The sequence below is a fragment of the Anolis sagrei genome, chromosome X (genome assembly GCF_037176765.1).
Source record: "Anolis sagrei isolate rAnoSag1 chromosome X, rAnoSag1.mat, whole genome shotgun sequence".
NCBI lineage: Eukaryota > Metazoa > Chordata > Lepidosauria > Squamata > Dactyloidae > Anolis > Anolis sagrei.
In genome coordinates this window covers 67,831,828-67,851,319 of record NC_090034.1, presented here as the reverse complement: position 1 = coordinate 67,851,319, position 19,492 = coordinate 67,831,828, and the positions used below count along the sequence as shown (strand labels likewise).

Sequence of the window (19,492 nt, the reverse complement as noted above, 5' to 3'; positions counted from 1 at the left end):
ATAATAAATAATTACAATTATGTAGTATACGATAATCTATATAAATGGTGGAGCCCTCGGCGGCACAGTGGGTTAAACCCCTGTTCCGGCAGGACTGAAGACCGACAGGTCGCAGGTTCGAATCCGGGGAGAGGAGGATGAGCTCCCTCTATCAGCTCCAGCTCCTCATGCGGGGACATAAGAGAAGCCTCCCACAAGGATAATAAAAACATCAATTCATCCGGGCGTCCCCTAGGCAACGTCCTTGCAGACGGCCAATTCTTTCACACCAGAAGCGACTTGCAGTTTCTCAAGTTGCCCTTTACACAACAAAAAAAATCTATATAAATAAAAATGTAATGTTTGTTTGTGGGGTTAACATAACTCAAAAACCACTGGACAAATTGACACCAAAATTGGACACAATACACATATCGGGCCAACGAGTGGCCATCATTCATAACCCCCCCCCCCCCATAAAACAGCGGAAAGGACTTAAAAACCCAAAAAATCTAAATGATGGAAAGCTAAATGACAGTACAGAAAAAGGGAAGGAAGGTGAGAAAGAAAAAAGAAAGAAATAAAGAGGGAAAGAAAGAAGTAAAGAAAGAAGTAAAGAGAGAAGGAAACAAGGAAGCAAAGAGCGAAGGAAGGAAGGAAAAATGTAGAGAAGGAAGAAGGGAGAGAAAGAAAAGGTTAAGAACAAGCGGGAAGGAAGGAAAGAGGTAGAGAAGGAAGGAGAGAAGGAAAAAAGAAAAGAGAAGGAAGGAAACAGAGCAAAGGAAGGAAGGAAAGAAAGAAAGGAGAGAAAGAGGGATGGAAGGTGGGCCACAGAATGCGTGGCGGGTACAGCTAGTATATTATATATGCATATATTATAATGTGATACAATATAATACTAATAATAATACAATATAATAATTACATATTTTATGTTATAAGTAATATTACTAATAATATTATAGTATAGTGGTTTAGTACAATATAGTAATATATAATACTAATATTGTGCTGTGCTAATAATATAATATATTATATATGCATATATTATAATGTGATACAATATAATACTAATAATAATACAATATAATAATTACATATTTTATGTTATATGTATTACTACTAATAATATTATAGTGTTATAGTACAATGTAATATATAATATTAATATTGTGCTTATGTTAATAATATAATATATTGTATGTACATATAACTTGTAAGCCGATCTGAGTCCCCTATGGGGTGAGAAAGGGCGGGATATAAATGTCATAAATAAACAAATAAATATTTATGCCTTTCGGATACCTACAGTTAATTGTCACAATCTGTTTAAACTTGATCTCTTTTCGTTGTCATAATCTGCTAAGGCAGACTGGCAGGGATGTATTGCTTCACACACAGAAAATGACTTGGATTCAATGGGCTGTCACCAAGATTGCACCCAAAGCAAACATTCAAAGTGAAATTTCATCCTCCAGTGAAACATTTGTGGAATCATAAGCAAAACAGAGAGCGTTTTAGGGCAACTCTGGTGCATGCTCTTCGAGGTGATGATAATAATGATTGGATTCAAAAGCATAGCCATGTTCATCTGGAATGTCAGCAGGCAAAGGGATCTTATAGCACCTTAGAGACTAATTGAGAGAACGATATGTAGACTGTCAACTTCCTCAGATGTATGGAGTGAAGTGCTTGTGTGTGTGAAATGCAAACGATTTATACAACAATGAAGTGACAGGATTAGTATTGATAATGGTAGTTGTGTTGTTGCAATGTAGTGTGATGTTGTCTGGGAACAAAAAAGGAGATGTGATAACTAGCATCACACTACATCGCAGTAACTCCCCATCATCCATATGGTTGCTTACTGATCTTACCCTTAGAGAACATCCTCCTTCCTGTCTTTGTTCCCTGATAACCATTGCTAACACTGAACAAGTCATATTATCAATGCACCCAAAAGTTTGCATTTTGATGGTTATTGATTCATAGGCTATCACTCATGCCTGACTATGATTGCCTTCCAAGGGTAGAGTCTTGGTGGTGGATCCATAACTGACTCTAGAGGACTGTTCTGGAGCTGTGTGGCAGCTGTCTTTGGCAGTGAGGACATTGATTTCCAGATAAAAAGTGGTCCCAGCAAGGGTTGGCTTGCTGTGTCATCCTTTTGACACATTTCTGTTTCCCCCTTTATCCATGCCTTCTCAAAATCCATAGCACTGTTGGTAAGAGCTGACCACCAGTTAGAGACACTAGAGGGTTACTGGTCAAAGGACATTTAAGAGAATGCCAAGTTTGCAAACTTTGTGGGGTTTTTTTGTTTGTTTTTATACAATACAACTGTTTGGTTTGTTCCTGACATAATAAATAACCTATATAAGCCAGGTTTGAACTCAAGGGGCACAGAAGTTGAGCACTCACACACTCACTAACCTACACTTTCCCCCCTGTATACAGACAACAACATACACACCAAGAGGAGGTAATTAGCAACCTCCAGATGGAACAAACATGAAATCTTCCTGTCTCATGCAAAAGCTGTGGCATGTTCAGCTTTTTCACGCAACAATTACTCAATTACATCTGCCCCAAGTGTAAACAGATAACTCACATGGAACACAGGATCCGACAACTCGAGGACCGTATTAAGACTCTTAAGGACATTCAGGAACTTGAGCTGTTCTTAGACACCACAGAGCACGCTGTCCTAGACACGCAGCCCATATCACACCAACATTATGGGCCAAAACTAACAAAATGAAGTTCAACAGGGACAAATGCAAGATACTCCACTTAGGCAGAAAAAACAAAATGCAAAGATACAGAATGGGGGACAATGCCTGGCTCAAGAGCAGTACGTGTGAAAAAGATCTTGGAGTCCTAGTGGACAACAAGTTAAACATGAGCCAACAATGTGATGTGGTGGCAAAAAAAGCCAATGGGATTTTGGCCTGCATCAATAGGAGCATAGTGTCTAGATCTAGGGAAGTAATGCTACCCCTCTATTCTGCTTTGGTTAGACCACACCTGGAATATTGTGTCCAATTCTGGGAGATATTGACAAGCTGGAATGTGTCCAGAGGAGGGCGACTAAAATGATAAAGGGTCTGGAGAATAAGCCCTATGAGGAGCGGCTTAAGGAGCTGGGCATGTTTAGCGTGAAGAAGAGAAGGCTGAGAGGAGATTTGATAGCCATGTATAAATATGTGAGAGGAAGCCACAGGGAGGAGGGAGCAAGCTTGTTTTCTGTTTCCTTGGAGACTAGGACGCGGAACAATGGCTTCAAACTACAAGAGAGGAGATTCCATCTGAACATGAGGAAGAACTTCCTGACTGTGAGAGCCGTTCAGCAGTGGAACTCTCTGCCCCGGAGTGTGGTGGAGGCTCCTTCTTTGGAAGCTTTTAAACAGAGGCTGGATGGCCATCTGTGAGGGGTGATTTGAATGCAATATTCCTGCTTCTTGGCAGGGGGTTGGACTGGATGGCCCATGAGGTCTCTTCCAACTCTTTGATTCTATGATTCTATGAAATTCATGGAGACAAAACTCAGTCAAACACAATTAAAACATGGAACAATCTATATAAATAAAAATGTAATGTTCATTTGTGGGATTAACTGATCTCAAAAACCATTGGACGAATTGACATCAAATTTGGACACAAGACACCTAACAACCCAATGTATGTCCTTCACTAAAAAAAAAAGGATTTTGTAATTTGGGAGTTGTAGTTGCTGGGATTTATAGTTCACCTACAATCAAAGAACATTCTGAACCCTACCAATGATAGAATTGAACCAAACTTGGCACACAGTTCTCCCATGACCAACTGAAAATACTGGAAGGGTTTGGTGGGCAGTGTCCTTTAGTTTTGGAGTTGTAGTTCACCTACATCCAGAGATCACTGTGGACTCAAACAATGATGGATCTGCACCAAACTTGGAATGGATACTCAATATGCCCAAATGTGAACACTGGTGGAGTTTGGAGAAAATAGAATCTTGACATTTGGGAGTTGTAGTTGCTGGGATTTATAGTTCACCTACAATCACAGAGCATTCTGAGCCCCACCAATGATAGAATTGGGCCAAGCCTCCCACACAGAACCCCCATGTGGGCCACAGCAACACATGGCAGGGGACGGCTAGTAAAACAATAAAATACATATAAAAACATCATAAAAACATGACCAGTTCTAACTCAGCCCTACACATTGTCCAATACAGCCATATTCTTCCTACCAATTACCCAGATTATTTCCTCTAATCGGCCCCGGAATGAACAACGACAGACCTGTACCTAATATTATTGTTGCCTGCCATAGCATTGCACTTAATTCCCAGGCCCCCTAGAATTTTTGGGCTTGCACAAATCTTGGCCCGGCCTTTTAAATTTTTTAATTGCCTTGAACAGACAGGATTACTTTTAATATATGTGTGTTATGGCGACAATTTTTATGCTTACATTTTGTTTTGTTAAACTTATGGTTATGTTGTTTTTTACTTTGAATGTTTTGTGATGTTACCTGGGAACCGCTCTGAGTCCCCTCGGGGAGATGGAGCAGTATATAAATAAAGTTTTATTTTTTATTATTATTATTATAACCATCATAATCAACAATCAGTGGCCGAGCAGGGAGACCCCGGTGGTGCAGTGGGTTAAACCCCTGTGCCGGCAGGACTGAAGACCGACAGGTCACAGGTTTGAATCCGGGGAGAGGCGGATGAGCTCCCTCTATCTGCTCCAGCTCCTCATGGGGGGACATGAGAGAAGCCTCCCACAAGGATGATAAAAACATCAAATCATCCGGGCGTCCCCTGGGCAACGTCCTTGCAGATGGCCAATTCTCTCACACCAGAAGCGACTTGCAGTTTCTCGGGTCGCTCCTGACACAAAAAAAAAAAGTGGCCGAGCACATCGGGCATGCTCAGAACTAAAAGCCGAGGCAAGGGCTTGTGCAATATAACTACCGGGATGGGGACGATATTAAGATGCAAGGGCCAGAGGCCTGATAAGGGCTAGAGGGGTCAGATCAATTAGCAGAATGCACTGTAACGGAAGAGATAACAATGAAGTGCAAGGGTCCACTGTTAAATTATATCTTCTAGTGGACCAGATTAATCAAAAGCACAATGCAAGTCTTTATTTCTTTATGGAAAATGGACAAAGTAGGTGCTAATCTAATCTCCCTGGGGAGAGAGTTCCAGAGACGGGGGGCCACCACCGAGAGGGCCCACTCTCTCGTCCCCACTAACCGTGCTTGAGATAGAGGTGGGAGCGAGAGGAGGGCCTCCCAGGCAGATCTTAGCGCTTGCACCAGTTGCAAAGATAGGCTGGACCCGAACCATTTAGGGCTTTGTAGGTAATCACCTTCACCTTTAATTGGGACCGAAAGCTTATCGGCAGCTAATAGAGCATTCTCATCAAGAACAAGGAAAAAATGATTATTTTTATAATCTCTAGGATTGAGGGAGAAAGGTGTATTTTTCAATAGATGGAATCCGAGAGAACAACTAAGAGCAAAAAGAGTTTGCCTTTTCCCTTTAAGCTAAAATCCAACTTTAAAGCTATTTTATAAATTGCCTTAGCCAGGTGAGAGGCAGTCGGATTAGAAGATAAAACTGTAATTGCTCATCAGAAATGTACATTAGCTATTTCTAAGCTATGTCAATAGAACAGCTGGGAATTAATACCCGGGATCTCATAATGCCAGTTCAGAAATTATTGTTGAACAGACCTGTGTTAATAAAATTAACAATCGCAATCTAGCGCTGGAAGAAAAGTCATTCTCAGAGGGAGCATAAGAGAGTGGCAAAATGTCACTCACGATTGTCTCTAATTTACGTATCAAGTTGGCCTTTGTCAAGCATTTCAAGCCTTCCCATTGCGCTGCTCTCTTGGCAAAGCAGAATTTAAAAAAAATAATACTGATTAAATCTTTTGTGTGACGTTGCACTTTCGGAACGTGGCCAAGTTTTCAGAACTTTCTTGGCATTGAGTCACTAAAGACATATCTATTTCGACGGGCCTTTGATCTCTGATTGTTTTTAAATTTTTTAAATTGTGTTCAATTTTAGCCTGTTCTTGTAAGCCACTCCGAGCCCCAGGGGAATGGCGGCATATAAGTTCAAATAATAAATAAATAAATAAATAAAGGAGAGTCACCGAATGTTCAACGATTAGTATTCATGAATCAGTATCCATTTTATAGTTGCTTAAGCTGGTGGAGCAGCGGGTTAAAATATTGAGCTGACTGAAAGGTTGGTAGTTCGAATCCAGGGAGCAGGGTGAGCTCCTGCTGTTAGCCCCAGCTTCTGCCAATCTAGCAGTTCAAAAACATGCAAATGTGTGTAGATTAATAGGTACCGCTCTGGTGGGAAGGTAACAGCACTCCATGCAGTCATGCTGGCCATATGATCTAGGAGATGTCTATGCAGGCTTTTTGGATTAGAAATGGAGGTGAGCACTCCCCCCCCCCCCCCCCCCCCCCAGAGTCTGACATGACCAGACTTTATGTCAAGGGTAAACCCTTATCTTTACATTAAGGAAAGTTCCACAGATGTAACCAATTAACAGTTCCTGAGCATGGTGTAATGACTTGAGTGTTGACTTTGGAAATCAAGGTTCAATCCATGCTCAACCATGGAAACCCACTGGGTGATCTTTGGGAAGTTGCATTTTCTTAGATGTAGAGGAAGCCAAAGACAAATTCCCTCTGGAAAAAAGAAAAACGCTTTCCCAGAAAAACCAATGATGGCTTCAATTTGGGTTTTCATAATTCAGAAATGACTTGAATGCACACAGCAAAAAGAAGGCTCCAGATCTTATCTGAGTATGAAGGCTAAATGATCAGCCATGGTTGATATTGTGAGGGAAATTGTGAAAGTATACTAGGTGCTTAGTTTGCATTTCAGAGGAAAGCAATGGCAAAACACATCTGAGGGATTCCTTGCCTAAAACTCTAGGAAATTCCTGAGGGCATCGCAAGTCAACTGATAACTTGAGGAGTATGCTATGTACATGCCACCATTTCATGTGGCTTAAGACCTATTTTCAATTATGACTGGATCAAGTTCTTGAGTCAGTTTGATGTACCTGTTGTATATCAGCCTGTTCAGCCTGTCATTGTTTCTGATGTTTATGTTGATGTTCCTAATGGGAATGGGGATGATGTTCACGTCGATGTTCATGATGGGAATGCGGATGATGATCCGGTTCCTGGGCCAGGGTCTGGTGGATTTGGTAATGAGGGGTTGCCTGGGCCTGATTTGAGCTCAGGAGAGAGGTCTGAACTGCTGCAAGACAATTCTCAAGGTCGCATGCCTGGGAAAGGCCTTTCCCCACTGTTCCCTGAGCAGCTGTCTGAGAACGAAGCTGATTTTGATTTACCAGGTGCAGAAGTTACCAATGAGAGCGAGACCTTGAACAGAAAGAGAAATTTAGTAAACAGAGGCAGTTTGGGCAGCAATTAAGGAGGTCAGCTCGGATCCAACAGAAGAAAGATGACAAACCAAAACTAAAAAAGACTGTGTTCCATGCAGTTTTGGAATCAGGGAAAGGTTAATAATGATTTGTGGGAGACAGTTGTTTCAGTTGAGGCAATGTCGGGATAATGCCAGTTTAAGTTTCCTTTGCTTTGAGGTTTGCCAAGCTCATATTTGCCTATGGTATTTGCTTCCTGAGTTGCTTATGGATTTAAGTGCCTAGTTTCATGGACTTCTATTGACTCTTTGTTCCTGTTTTCCTTTGTATCTGATGGAACAAACTGGATTTTTAACTTTTACTATTGATTACTTTTTACTGCTTTGGCTACAAATATTCTTCAATAAACTGCTTGCTGATTTTACTCAATTCGTGCGGTGTTTAAGGTGTGCAACAGTACCCTATATATTCATGTATAAATCTAGAAACATATCCATGAGATTTATCAAACCCCATAATTTTGGCCCCCAAACCTGCTTTCGACTTATACATAAGGCTGACTTATGCACAAATATCATCTATATAAATAAAAGTGTAATGTTCATTTGTGGGATTAACATAACTCAAAAACCACTGGACGAATTGCCCCCAAATTTGGCCACAAGACACCTACTAACCCAAGGAGTGACCATCACTCAAAAAAATGACTTTGTCATTTGGGAGTTGCAGCTGCTGGGATTTATAGTATACCAACAATCAGAGAGCATTCTGAACTCCACCAATGATGGAATTGAACCAAAGGTGACACACCGGAATCCCATGACCAACAGAAAACACTGGAAGGGTTTGGTGGACATTAACCTTGACTTTGGAAGTTGTAGTTCACCTACATCCAGAAAGTACTGTGGATTTGAACAATTATAGATCTAGACCAAATTTGGCACGAATACTCCATATGCCCAAATATGAACACAGATGGAGTTTGAGGCAAATAGACCTTGACATTTGGGAGTTGTAGTTGCTGGGATTTACAGTTCACCTACAATCAAAGAGCATTCTGAACCTCAACAACGACAGAATTGGGGCAAACTTCCCACACAGAACCCCCATGACCAACATAAAATACTTAAGGACATCCAGTCCAACTCCCTTCACCAGGGCAAGAAAATGTAATCAAAACCCTCCTGACAAAGAGTCATCTAGCCATAGATATAGGTAGATATATATGATTCACACACACACAGATATAGTATCATAGATTTGAAAGGGACCCCTAAAGAAGGACAATGATATGCTGCATTTTCCAGAGTAGGAAAACCAGACAATCTTCACATCAACACTGACAACAAAGAAACAGCAAGAAATACTGTTTATCCACAAGCATAAAGACATGACATATATTAGAAATAAATACCTTCTCATTACTGGGCCACAGTAACACATGGCAGGGGACAGCTAGTTATTTATATATGAGTTGGTTTGAGTCTCAGTTTGGGAGAAAGGTGGGAAATAAATAAAGGGATAGATTGGTCTACTCTAGCTGGGTTTAACCAGCAAGATTCTGACTATATATTATTAACTGAAATTTAGAACTGGACTTTTGCTTACTTTTATATGATGCCACCTATGTTGACACATCATTTATCTCTCTAGCCCAGTTCAGTCTGCAGACCCAAAATCTACACCCAATAGTTTAAGGAGTCTATAGAGGTTTTTGCTCAACAAATCCAGTCTTTGTAAATCCAAATTTGAACTGTCAAGATTTCCACCTCCCCAAATTAAAATGTGGGTAGGAACTGACTTTCATATTTCCCAAATGCCCTAAAGCAGCTCTTTTCTTTAAACCCCTATGGGGAATGGTTTCAGAATGATATATTTTGAGGTGAAACCCATTTATAAATGCATATTTTAAATGTGGCAAGTTTTCCTGTCATGCTGGTTGGGGGATTCTGGGTGTTCTACTTCAAACTGGGATTTTTTCCCAAAGCACTGACAAATAATGTTGTCCCTTTTGTGTTTCTTTCAGGTTAACGGGTTTCCAACTGCCTCCTCCCATTGTCAGTACTGGAGTGGTGCTGTCATTGTGGCTTGTCAGCGACTATGCCGTCAGTGCGCAAGGATTTCAGGCAAACTACGAAGGTAGGTCCACTTTTGGTGAAATTAAAACTTAAACCTATATCCACTCTCTGTGCAGGAAAAAAAAAACTTCTTTGACTTTTATGAAGAAACAAGTCTTTGGAGACATACACTATGTTCCTAAGTCCTATGGAGTGGGACATGATGGAAGGTCCCACTCATGCTGTTCCATTCTGACTATTGATACTTGAAGATGAAAGACTTAATGGCACACTCTCCCATAGCCATATTCTCCCATAGGCTAGGTAAGAGCAAAAGGTAATTGGGAAGCTTCTGGTGGCACATCTGTAGCTGAGACTGAACTGCAGGTGTACCCTTCCATGTGTACTCCATTTAGTACTATCTTGAATACTAGAGTATTTGAATACTACCAGTAGTAGCACGATGCTGCCAGAGCACCCTGTAGGTTTCTCAAGGGACTAAATGGCCAAGGAAGTGTGTACCTGCCTTTCACAGCTGGTTTATGGAATGAGAGGAGATGTTGTGCAAGAAGCAACTGAATGGCTCCCTACACAACAATTTAGGTCCATGTAACCTTATATTAACACATTTATATGCCACCAACAAGAACCAGGAGAGTCTTTTTATGTAATTCTACAAGTTCAAAACGTGGCCTTGTATTGGAGACTTCTTGTTTGTGGTGGGCAGCCATGTGCTGAACCAATTAGCATATGCATGACTGATTAGAATCTGGGTTGTTGTGAGTTTTCCAGGCTGAATGGCCATGTTCCAGAAGCATTCTCTCCTGACGTTTTGCCTGCATCTATGTCGGGTATCCTCAGAGGTGTGAGGTCTGTTGGAAACTAGGAAAATGGGATTTATATATCTGTGAAATGTCTAGGGTGGGAGAAAGAACTCTTGTCTGTTTGAGGTAGGTGTGAATATTTCAGTTGGTCACCTTGATTAGCATTTAATCACCCGACAGTTTCAAGGACTGGCTTCTTACTGCCTGGGGGAATCCTTTGTTGGGAGGTGATTTGAATCTGAATTTGGGCTGGTGTATTTTTATTGTGGTGAACAGAAAAAGATAAAATGAATAGGGGAATTGGAACACAGGGAAATGGTTTTGTATATTGTCTGGTTCGTCAAACACAGCTTCAGGTGTGAGAACAGCTTGTTAGGTCCAGGTAGTTTCTACCTTCCAGCTGAATAATATCAATTGTGGGCCCATCCAGTCAGGACTCAAACACGAGAGTTCTCGTTTCAAAAAAGGGAGGTGGCTAGATAATGTCAGTGCTAATTGAGTGCTGATTCATACCAATTGAGGGAAACTGTGGGGTAAAAAAGTCCCCTTTTATCCCATTTCTGGCTGAAAGATGCACATCTTCCTATGTCTGTTTGACCCTACATGCCAAAAACACATGTTTTCCTTCCCTTCCCCCTGTGGAGACTACTCCAGCTGATTTCTATCCTTCTGAAAAAGCCGAAAACATCTGATCAGCTGATTGGGCTTTCAAACAGATACACAGCTGATTGAAAGGAAGCATGAATGGAGAGTCAGTCGAACTCTCTGAATCTCTTTATTTAACACTGTAAACACTGTAACACTGTAAACAGATTTTAATAAATAATTAGGGGAAGGGAGAAATCCAGCTGGAGTTTTCTTTTAATTCCCTCTGTCATGCACTGATTTGCATATGTGCACTTGCAAATATGCTTGTATTTATTATATTAAGATATGTGCACATGTGCATAGATGGATCAGCACATTACCATAGTTGGTTAAAAAAAAAACTTCCAGTAGATGTCCGCCTTCTGCCCTCCATTTTATCCCAAGACACAGAAGGGAGACCATTGAGGATGGTGAGGGAAGAAATCCCAGGACTGGTAGGTCTCTGTGGGACCAGCTCTGAAGTTCCGTTTTTTTCCTCTCTTCCAAAACCTGCATTTTGGCATTGTCTGGAAGCACCCTGAGTAGCCTGGGAACTTTGAAAGACCCCAAAGGCACCATGTCCATCCCCTGGAACTCCTGCCTCTTTTGCTTGAATTCTCCTTCTTTATACTGTTGGATCTTAGTGTCTTTTGGTACTATCAACTATATTATCCTTCTGGATTGATTTACTCAAATGGAGTTTGGAGGAATTGTTCTGCAATGGTTCCATTGATTCCTAGATTCATTTTTGACTCGACCTGTGGAGTCACTTAGAGTTCTAAATGGAAATGTTGGAAGGGTTTTGTCTGGGATTTTGGGATCAGGTTTCACCTCACCAGTATGCTGAAACTCAGTTTTATAAATTCCAAGGAACTAAATGAGGGCCTGGTATCTATAATACAGGGTGCAGCAGCATAACTTCCTTTTTTCAAATCTTAATAAAACCCATTGTATGAATCAGATTTTTTTAATAATGTAGGCGCATACCTAAAGTTTTGTTTTACGTAGTTTTGAAGATCAAATTAGGTAAGCGACGTCCCCCATTCTCCATACACTGAGTAAACCGATTTCTGGCATTTGTCATTACTCTTATACCAGCATAGCAGGCATTATGTTGACAATTTCTTCCTAGATGTTGGTCTTCAAATCTTGTAGGGTCCTTGGACAGTTCACATAAACATGGGATTTTAAAAAACCTCATAGAAAAAAATCACAAAGGGCCAAATCTGGAGAGCGGGCCGGCCACTCCAAATCCCCCCTAATTGAGATGAGGCGCTCTGGGAAGTGTTCCCTCAAAACAGCCATCGATGCTCTTGAAGTGTGTGCAGTTGCACTGTCTTGTTGGAACCAAATGTCCCCTAAGTCCAACCCATCTAGCCGTGGGGAAAAAAAAATCCTGTAACATGTTTACATTCAATGGTCCAAATTCACTGTCACTGCAACTTCATTTTCCTCAAAGAACCAGGGACCAATAATTCCAGCTGAGGAAATTGCACACCACACTGTGATTTTAGGTAAATGCAAAGGCCTTTGATGCAATTCTTGAGGATTGCTGTCAGCCCAGTAGCGCATGTTTTGTTTGTTGACGGATCCACACAAATGAAAATGGGCTTCATCACTAAAAAAAACAACAAAACAATAGTGTCCTCAGGAATGACTTCGAGAAAAACCTCACATGCGTTCCTCCGAGAATTGAAGTCACATTCAGAAAGTTCCTGCACAATCGTCATCTTGTACGGATGGAAATGAAGATCATCATGAAGAATTCTCCTCACAGAACAATCAGAAAGTCCAAGGGCAGAACACCGTGGTGATCACAACATTGAAGCTCTCACTGCCTCAATGTTCTCAGGTGATCTAATGGGCCGAGGGACTCCAGTTCTTCGTCTTTTCGCACTTGCAGTTTGTCTGAATGTAGTGACCCACGTCACAATTGATTTCCGGTCCGGGACAGGGGCCAATGGGGCTAAATTAAAGCGTTTCCGAAAGGTGCGCTGGGTTGCGATCACAGAACATCCGCTTGAAAAGTAGGCCTCAAAAGCAAAAGCACGCTCCTCACTGTTCCAACGCATGATGGCGACTGAACTGTGTCAGGACAAAACTTTATACTCCCGCCTCTCGAACGAGACCACTATGTCTTCAACCAACTCAATGGCGCACATTTTAAAAAAGGAAGTTATGCTGCCGCACCCTGTAGATAGGATGAGAGTGAACAAATCAAAAGTTCTTGTGGGTTTTTTGGGCTATATGGCCATGTTCTAGAGGCATTTCTCCTGACGTTTCGCCTGCATCTATGGCAAGCATCCTCAGAGGTGAGGTCTGCTGGAACTGGGAAAAAAGAGGTTTATAAATCTGTGGAATGACCAGGGTGAGACAAAGGGCTTTTGTAAGTTGGGCTAGGTGTGAAAGCCTTCGACAATACATTGAACAAATCAAAGTTTAATTGAAAGAAAATGGTCAAATGGCTGATCTGGGAATCTGGGTTCGGCCTGTGTTATGTGAGGTTATACTCCCCTTGAAGATGCAGGTTTGCAGTTTGGTGAGTTCAGGCCTGAAGCTGGGCCTGAAGCTGGCTGCTTACACCAGCAAAAAGAAAAGATGAAAAGTGTGCTGCGTTGGTAAAACTGCCAAATTACATGTTTCTCAAGAAGAATAAGAGAACAAAAGTGTAAGTGGGAGACTGCCGTAATAGTAAAAAAAATATCAAAAGATAGTTGGATTCAAGATGGTATAAAATGTTCGTTTTGCAGTATTGTACGCGTAATTTCTTTTCAAAAGAAAAGTATGGAAGTGTGAAAAAAATGAAAAAAAACTTGCTGAAATCTACAATCTGTAAGACTTCATTCTTAAAATGTGAATGACAAGTTGATTGATGTTTGTGAAAGCTTATCCTTGCCTCCCCCCTTCCCATTACTATTACGAAGATACAGGCAACCTTCTGCATTCACTGGGATTAGGGAGACAGGATCTCAATGAAAGCAAGGGAAACGTGAATTAAAAATGCTATTCTTTTCTATCTAAGCTAATACCTTTTCTAGGAATCTCTAGATTCTCCAGAGTAGTTTTACGGTCAACTGCCAGCAGAATTTTCACTGAAAATTGACAAATAGTCAGACTGGAGGACCTAGGGATTTCTAGAGAGATCATATTAATCAAATCTGCAAAAGATAAACCTACAAATGCAGAGGGCTGACTGGACTTGGTGGGCAAACAGAACATCATTCTGTTTATTATTTACAGTATTTATATTCTGCCATTCTCATCCCGAAGGGGACTCAGGGCAGAACACAATGCCCACATACATGGCAAACATTCAACGACATACAAGACAGACAGACAGATAGAGGTATTTTGGCATTTCAACTTAGATGCCTGGAGGTTATGCTTGATTCCAGCCACAGAGGGTTCTTTTGCTTCATCCAGTATGATGCCAAGTCATTTTGATCATATTTCCTCCTTGTTATTTGATTGCCAGCATTTTTATGATGTTGAAAAATACCTCCCCACTTTGAGCGGTCCCTAATTTCTCTACTCACAGGTGAGCTGTTTTCAAACTGCTTAGATGGACCGTAAGCTAGGCTTAGCAGTCGGTGCTTAATCTGACTCAGGCTTCAAACTTGCCACTTTTTGGTTGGCTGTGATATATTGCTGCTGGTGATTAACCATCTGTGCTACAACCCGGCCTGGTTCTATTCCTGATTGATGGTGAAAGAATAGATGGTTGCCTTTCGAATGAAAAGAAGCCATGGAATGAGGTTGCATCAGTTAGATGTTCTCCTACTGTTTCCTTTAGTTTTCTACGAGTTATTTCTAGCTGCATAACTGTGTTGAAACACTTGGGTTGGAAAAAAGACACAAAAATAGATCATAAATAGCTCCAGAAAATACATCTTGTCTTCCATTCTTGTTTGTTTACCTTCAAGTAATTTCCAACTTACGGAAAACTAAGGTAAACCTATTACAAGATCACCCAGTAGGTTTCTATAGCCAAGAGAAGAGTCAAACCTGGGTCTCCAGCATTGTAGTCCAATGCTCAAACTACAATATCAAACTCTCTTTCCATTCCTAACAGTAGGAATGAAAATAGTATGTATAATCAGTATATATTACAAGGTTTCCTCCCAGTTTAGATATATTCATAGAATCCCAAAGTTGGAAGAGACCTCATGGGCCATCCAGTCCAACCCCCTACCAAGAAGCAGGAGAATTGCATTTAAAGCACTCCTGACAGATAGCCATCCAACCTCTGCTTAAAAGGTTCCAAAGAAGGATCCTCCACTACACTCCAAGGCAGAGAGTTCCACTGCTGAACAGCTGTCACTGTTAGGAAGTTCTTTCTAATGTCCAGGTTGAATCACTTTTCCTGCAGTTTGAAACCATTGCTCCGCGTCCTAGTCTCCAGGGCAGCAGAAAACAAGCTTGCTCCCTCCTCCCTATGACTTCTCCTCGCATATTTATACATGGCTGTCATGTCTCCTCTTGGCCTTCTCTTCTGCAGGCTAAACATGCCCAGCTCTTTAAGCCACGACTCATAAAGCTTGTTCTCCAGGCCCTAGATCATTTTAGTCACCCTCCTCTGGACACATTCAAGCTTGCTAACATCTCCCTTCAATTGTGGTGCCCAGAATTGGACACAGTATTCCAGATGTGGTGTGGCCAAGTCAGAATAGAGGGGTAGCACTACTTCTCTGAATCTTGACATTATACTCCTATTTAGGCAGGCCAAAATCTCATTGGCTTTTTTATCTGCCACATGACATTGTTGGCTCATGTTTAACTTGTTGTCCACGTGGACTTCAACAGTGTGATACTTGGCAACTTCTGAGCAAGCCTCCTGTGATTTATGGGTTGGAACATAATTATCATATTCACATAAATAAATATCAAATGTGGATTTCTTTGAGCGATGATGCTGTGAGATCGTATTCTAGCTTCTCAACACACCTTTTTGAGAGTAAATAGGCATGCTAATGAACATTTGGAGTGCAGTATTGAAAAAGGAAAAGAGAATCAATGTGAGAGCAGGTGGGAATTATAGCTAAAAGCATGGAATGCAGCCTGGAAATAGATGAAAGCAATCCATGTTCCTCATGGTTTTCAGGTCCCCCCTGTGTCATTTACCAGCTCTCCAAATTATTGGCAGGTGTGAAGTCAAAATTATTGGCAGTTCTTCAACATGTGAAAATGAGGCTAATATACTATATCTGTCTATCTTGCAGTCAATAATTTGGAGCTTGCGTGAGCGCTAGAATGACTATAAATGGTGGGCTTCTGCTGAATTCTCTGCTGTGATATGTGATGTTGACCTGCTGCGAATTTTCGATCAGCCCAAGAGCGTCTGGTTTACTGGTCAATTGAGCACCGCTTTGGTGCTTATTTTAAGAATGGCATTTTCTTCCACTTTCATTTCTCAATGTATTTATTTATTTATTGTATCAGAAGCAAAGCAAGAGTACAGTTGTATTTAAAAACACAAAGTTTAACACCATGGCATTATATTAAATGCCCCTTGACCAGTAACTAGCCACTTGGAGTGCCTCTGGTGTTACTATAAGGAGGTTCTCCATTGTACATGTGGCAGGGCTTAGACTGCATTGTAATAGGTGGTCTTCTCCACACTCGCATGTCATGGACTCCACTTTGTGGCCCCATTTCTTAAGGTTGGCTCTGCATCTTATGGTGCCAGAGCGCAGTCTGTTCAGCACCTTCTGATTGGCCTAGTCTTCTGTGTGCCCAGGAGGGAGTCTTCATTCGGTATCACTTACGCTTGAGGCTCAGGCGTTGGCGGTGACCGGGAGGACTTTTGCACAACTGAGACTCGTGCGCCAACTGCGACCGTACCTCGTAAAGGCTGATCTGGCTGGGGTGGTCCATGCCTTGGTCACCTCTAGATTGGACTACTGTAATGCGCTCTAAGTGGGGCTGCCCTTGAAAATGGCTTGAAAATTTCAGCTGGTCCAGCAGGCGGCAGCCAGGTTGTTAACTGGGGCTCCTTACAGAGAGAGGTCAACGCTCCTGTTTAAGGAGCTCCATTGGCTGACATTCATTTTCCGGTCCCAATTCAAGGTGCAGGTGCTCACCTACAAAGCCCTTCGTTCATCTGGGGAGGCCCTGCTCGCGATCCCACCTGCGTCGCAAGCGCGCTTGGTGGGGACGAGGGACAGGGCCTTCTCTGTGGTGGCCCCCTGACTCTGGAATACCCTCCCCAAAGACATCAGACAAGCCCCATCGTTGTCAACCTTTAGGAAGAGCTTGAAGACCTGGCTGTTCCAGTGTGCCTTTCCAGAATAGGAAACTCCCAGCATCATGTCCCAGTCGCACTTTATTAGAGATTTAAGACTGTCTGCACATTGCACCTACCCTAGATTGCTTACATTTCACCTGTCATGTCCAGCACTTTTAACTGTACCCATTACATTTGGCTCGGCCCTAGTTTTAAATGTGTTATGGTGTATTGTTTTATTGTTGCTTTAATGTTTTTGGTTTGCTTTATGAGTTTATTATGTATCTGTTATGCTGTTGTTCCCTGAGGCCTTTGGCCTGTGTAAGCCGCATTGAGTCCTTCGGGAGATGCTAGCGGGGTACAAATAAAGATAATAATAATACTACTAATAATAATAATATCATCAGCCAGGGCTTGCGGTTCCAGGTTTTTGCCTGCCACTTTTGGACTCTCATTTGCTGAAGTGTTCCTGCGAGAATCTCTGTAGATCTTAGAAAACTATTTCTTGATGTAAGGCATTGGCATGCTAGCTGATATCTGAACAGAGGATGGGCCGGAGATGTCACTGCCTTGGTCCTTTCATTATTGGCTGCTACTTCCCAGTGGATGTCAAGTAGTTCAATACTGGCTAAACAGTATATTTTCTCCAGTGGTGTAGGGCATAGACATCCTGTGATAATACGGCATGTCTCATTAACGAATTGAGTGGGGTCCAGTGATGGTTTTTTCAACAGCGGTTTTATTACAGCTTGCTTTAAGCTGGCTGGAATTTTACCTTCCCGGAGGGAGGCATTAACCACCACCTTCACCCACTCGGCCAATCCCCCTCTGGCCTCCTTCAGAAGCCAGGATGGGCAGGGGTCTAGGATGCATGTGGTAGCTCTCATTCCTCCAAGCACCTTGTCCACATCCTCGGATTGAACCAATTGAAATGAATCCATCAAAACCGGACAAGCAGATGCTCGTGTTACATCCTCGGAGACTGCCGTTAATATGGTATCCAGACCAGAGCGGATCAAAGCGACTTTGTCTGCAAAGAACTGAGCAAAGGCTTCACAGCGAGCTGCCGAGTCATCAGGGCACCCATCCAAAATGGTGGGTTTTAAAAGGCCTCTGACAACTCGGAACAGTTCAGCCGGACGGTTCTTTGCAGACGCAATAGTGGCCGCAAAGAAAGTCTTCTTTGCGGCTTTTATTGCCGCGGCATATGCCCTTAAAAAGGACATAAACCGTGTTCGATTTGGCTCGCTCGGATTCGAACGCCACACGCTCTCTAGTTCCCTCTTCTTTCGCTTTAACGCTGCCAGCTCCTCAGTAAACCAAGGGGCTGGTTTAGCTCGGCTACTTGAGAGGGGACGTTCTGGAGCGATCGTGTTTATTGCCCTGGTCATCTCCCCATTCCAGAGAGCGACCAGAGCATCAACAGGATCACCAACCGAGGCGGCGGGGAATTCCCCAAGAGCCATCAGGAATCCATCCGGATCCATAAGCCTCCTGGGGCGGACCAACTTAATGGGTCCTCCACCTCTGCAGAGGTTAGGGGGTGCAGTTAATCTAAAGCTGACCAGGTGGTGGTCGGTCCATGGCAACGGAGAGATAGATAACTCCTCAACACCACCACCTTCCTCCCATCCCTGACAGAAAACCAAGTCCAATGTGTGTCCAGCACTGTGGGTGGGGCCAGATACCTGTTGGGACAGCCCCATGGTTGCCATGGCAGACATGAAGTCCTGAGCCGCTCCCGATAGGGTGGTCTCGGCGTGGACATTGAAGTCCCCCAGCACAAGCAGCCGCTGGGACTCCAATGCCAGGTCCGAGATCACCCCCGCTAGCTCAGTCAGGGAGTCTGTAGTGCAGCGAGGTGGACGGTACACTAACAGAATCCCTAATCTGTCCCGGTCACCCACCCTCAGGTGGACGCATTCAAATTTTGTTGACTGTGGGATGGGGGCCCTGGTCAGAAGAATGGAATCTCTATAGACCACTGCAACCCCGCCTCCCCGCCCTCCGGATCTTGGTTGGTGCTGCACAGAGTAACCTGGCGGGCAAAGCTGGGTTAAGTTCACACCTCCAGCTTCGTCCAGCCAGGTCTCTGTGATGCACGCCAGATCTGCCCGTTCATCCAGAATTAAATCCTGGATGAGAGCTGTTTTGCCGTTGACAGATCTGGCGTTCAACAGCACCACCTTCAATCTGGGGGGACCGCCAACCTGGTTACACCAATTCACCGTATCAGGAGACCGATTTAGAGTTACTAATGTTGTTGTATGATCCCTAGGCCGAATGCGGGGTCTCCTTTTCCCGTATCTCCCCATCCCCATCACGACTTGTATGGGGGCTCCCCGACCAATGGAACACCCT

The 19,492-nt window shown here is 42.7% G+C and overlaps 1 protein-coding gene across 5 annotated transcripts in view; it reads left to right on the top strand.

Annotated features, from left to right (window-relative positions):
- Positions 1-19,492, top strand: part of CSMD2 (CUB and Sushi multiple domains 2) — a 984,984-nt gene that overhangs the window by 213,972 nt on the left and 751,520 nt on the right. For all 5 annotated transcript variants that reach the window (XM_067473669.1, XM_067473670.1, XM_060784605.2 and 2 more), the window contains exon 3: positions 9,427-9,539. In XM_067473669.1, coding sequence (XP_067329770.1) covers positions 9,427-9,539 — 113 coding nt within the window. The remainder of the gene's footprint in view (positions 1-9,426; positions 9,540-19,492) is intronic.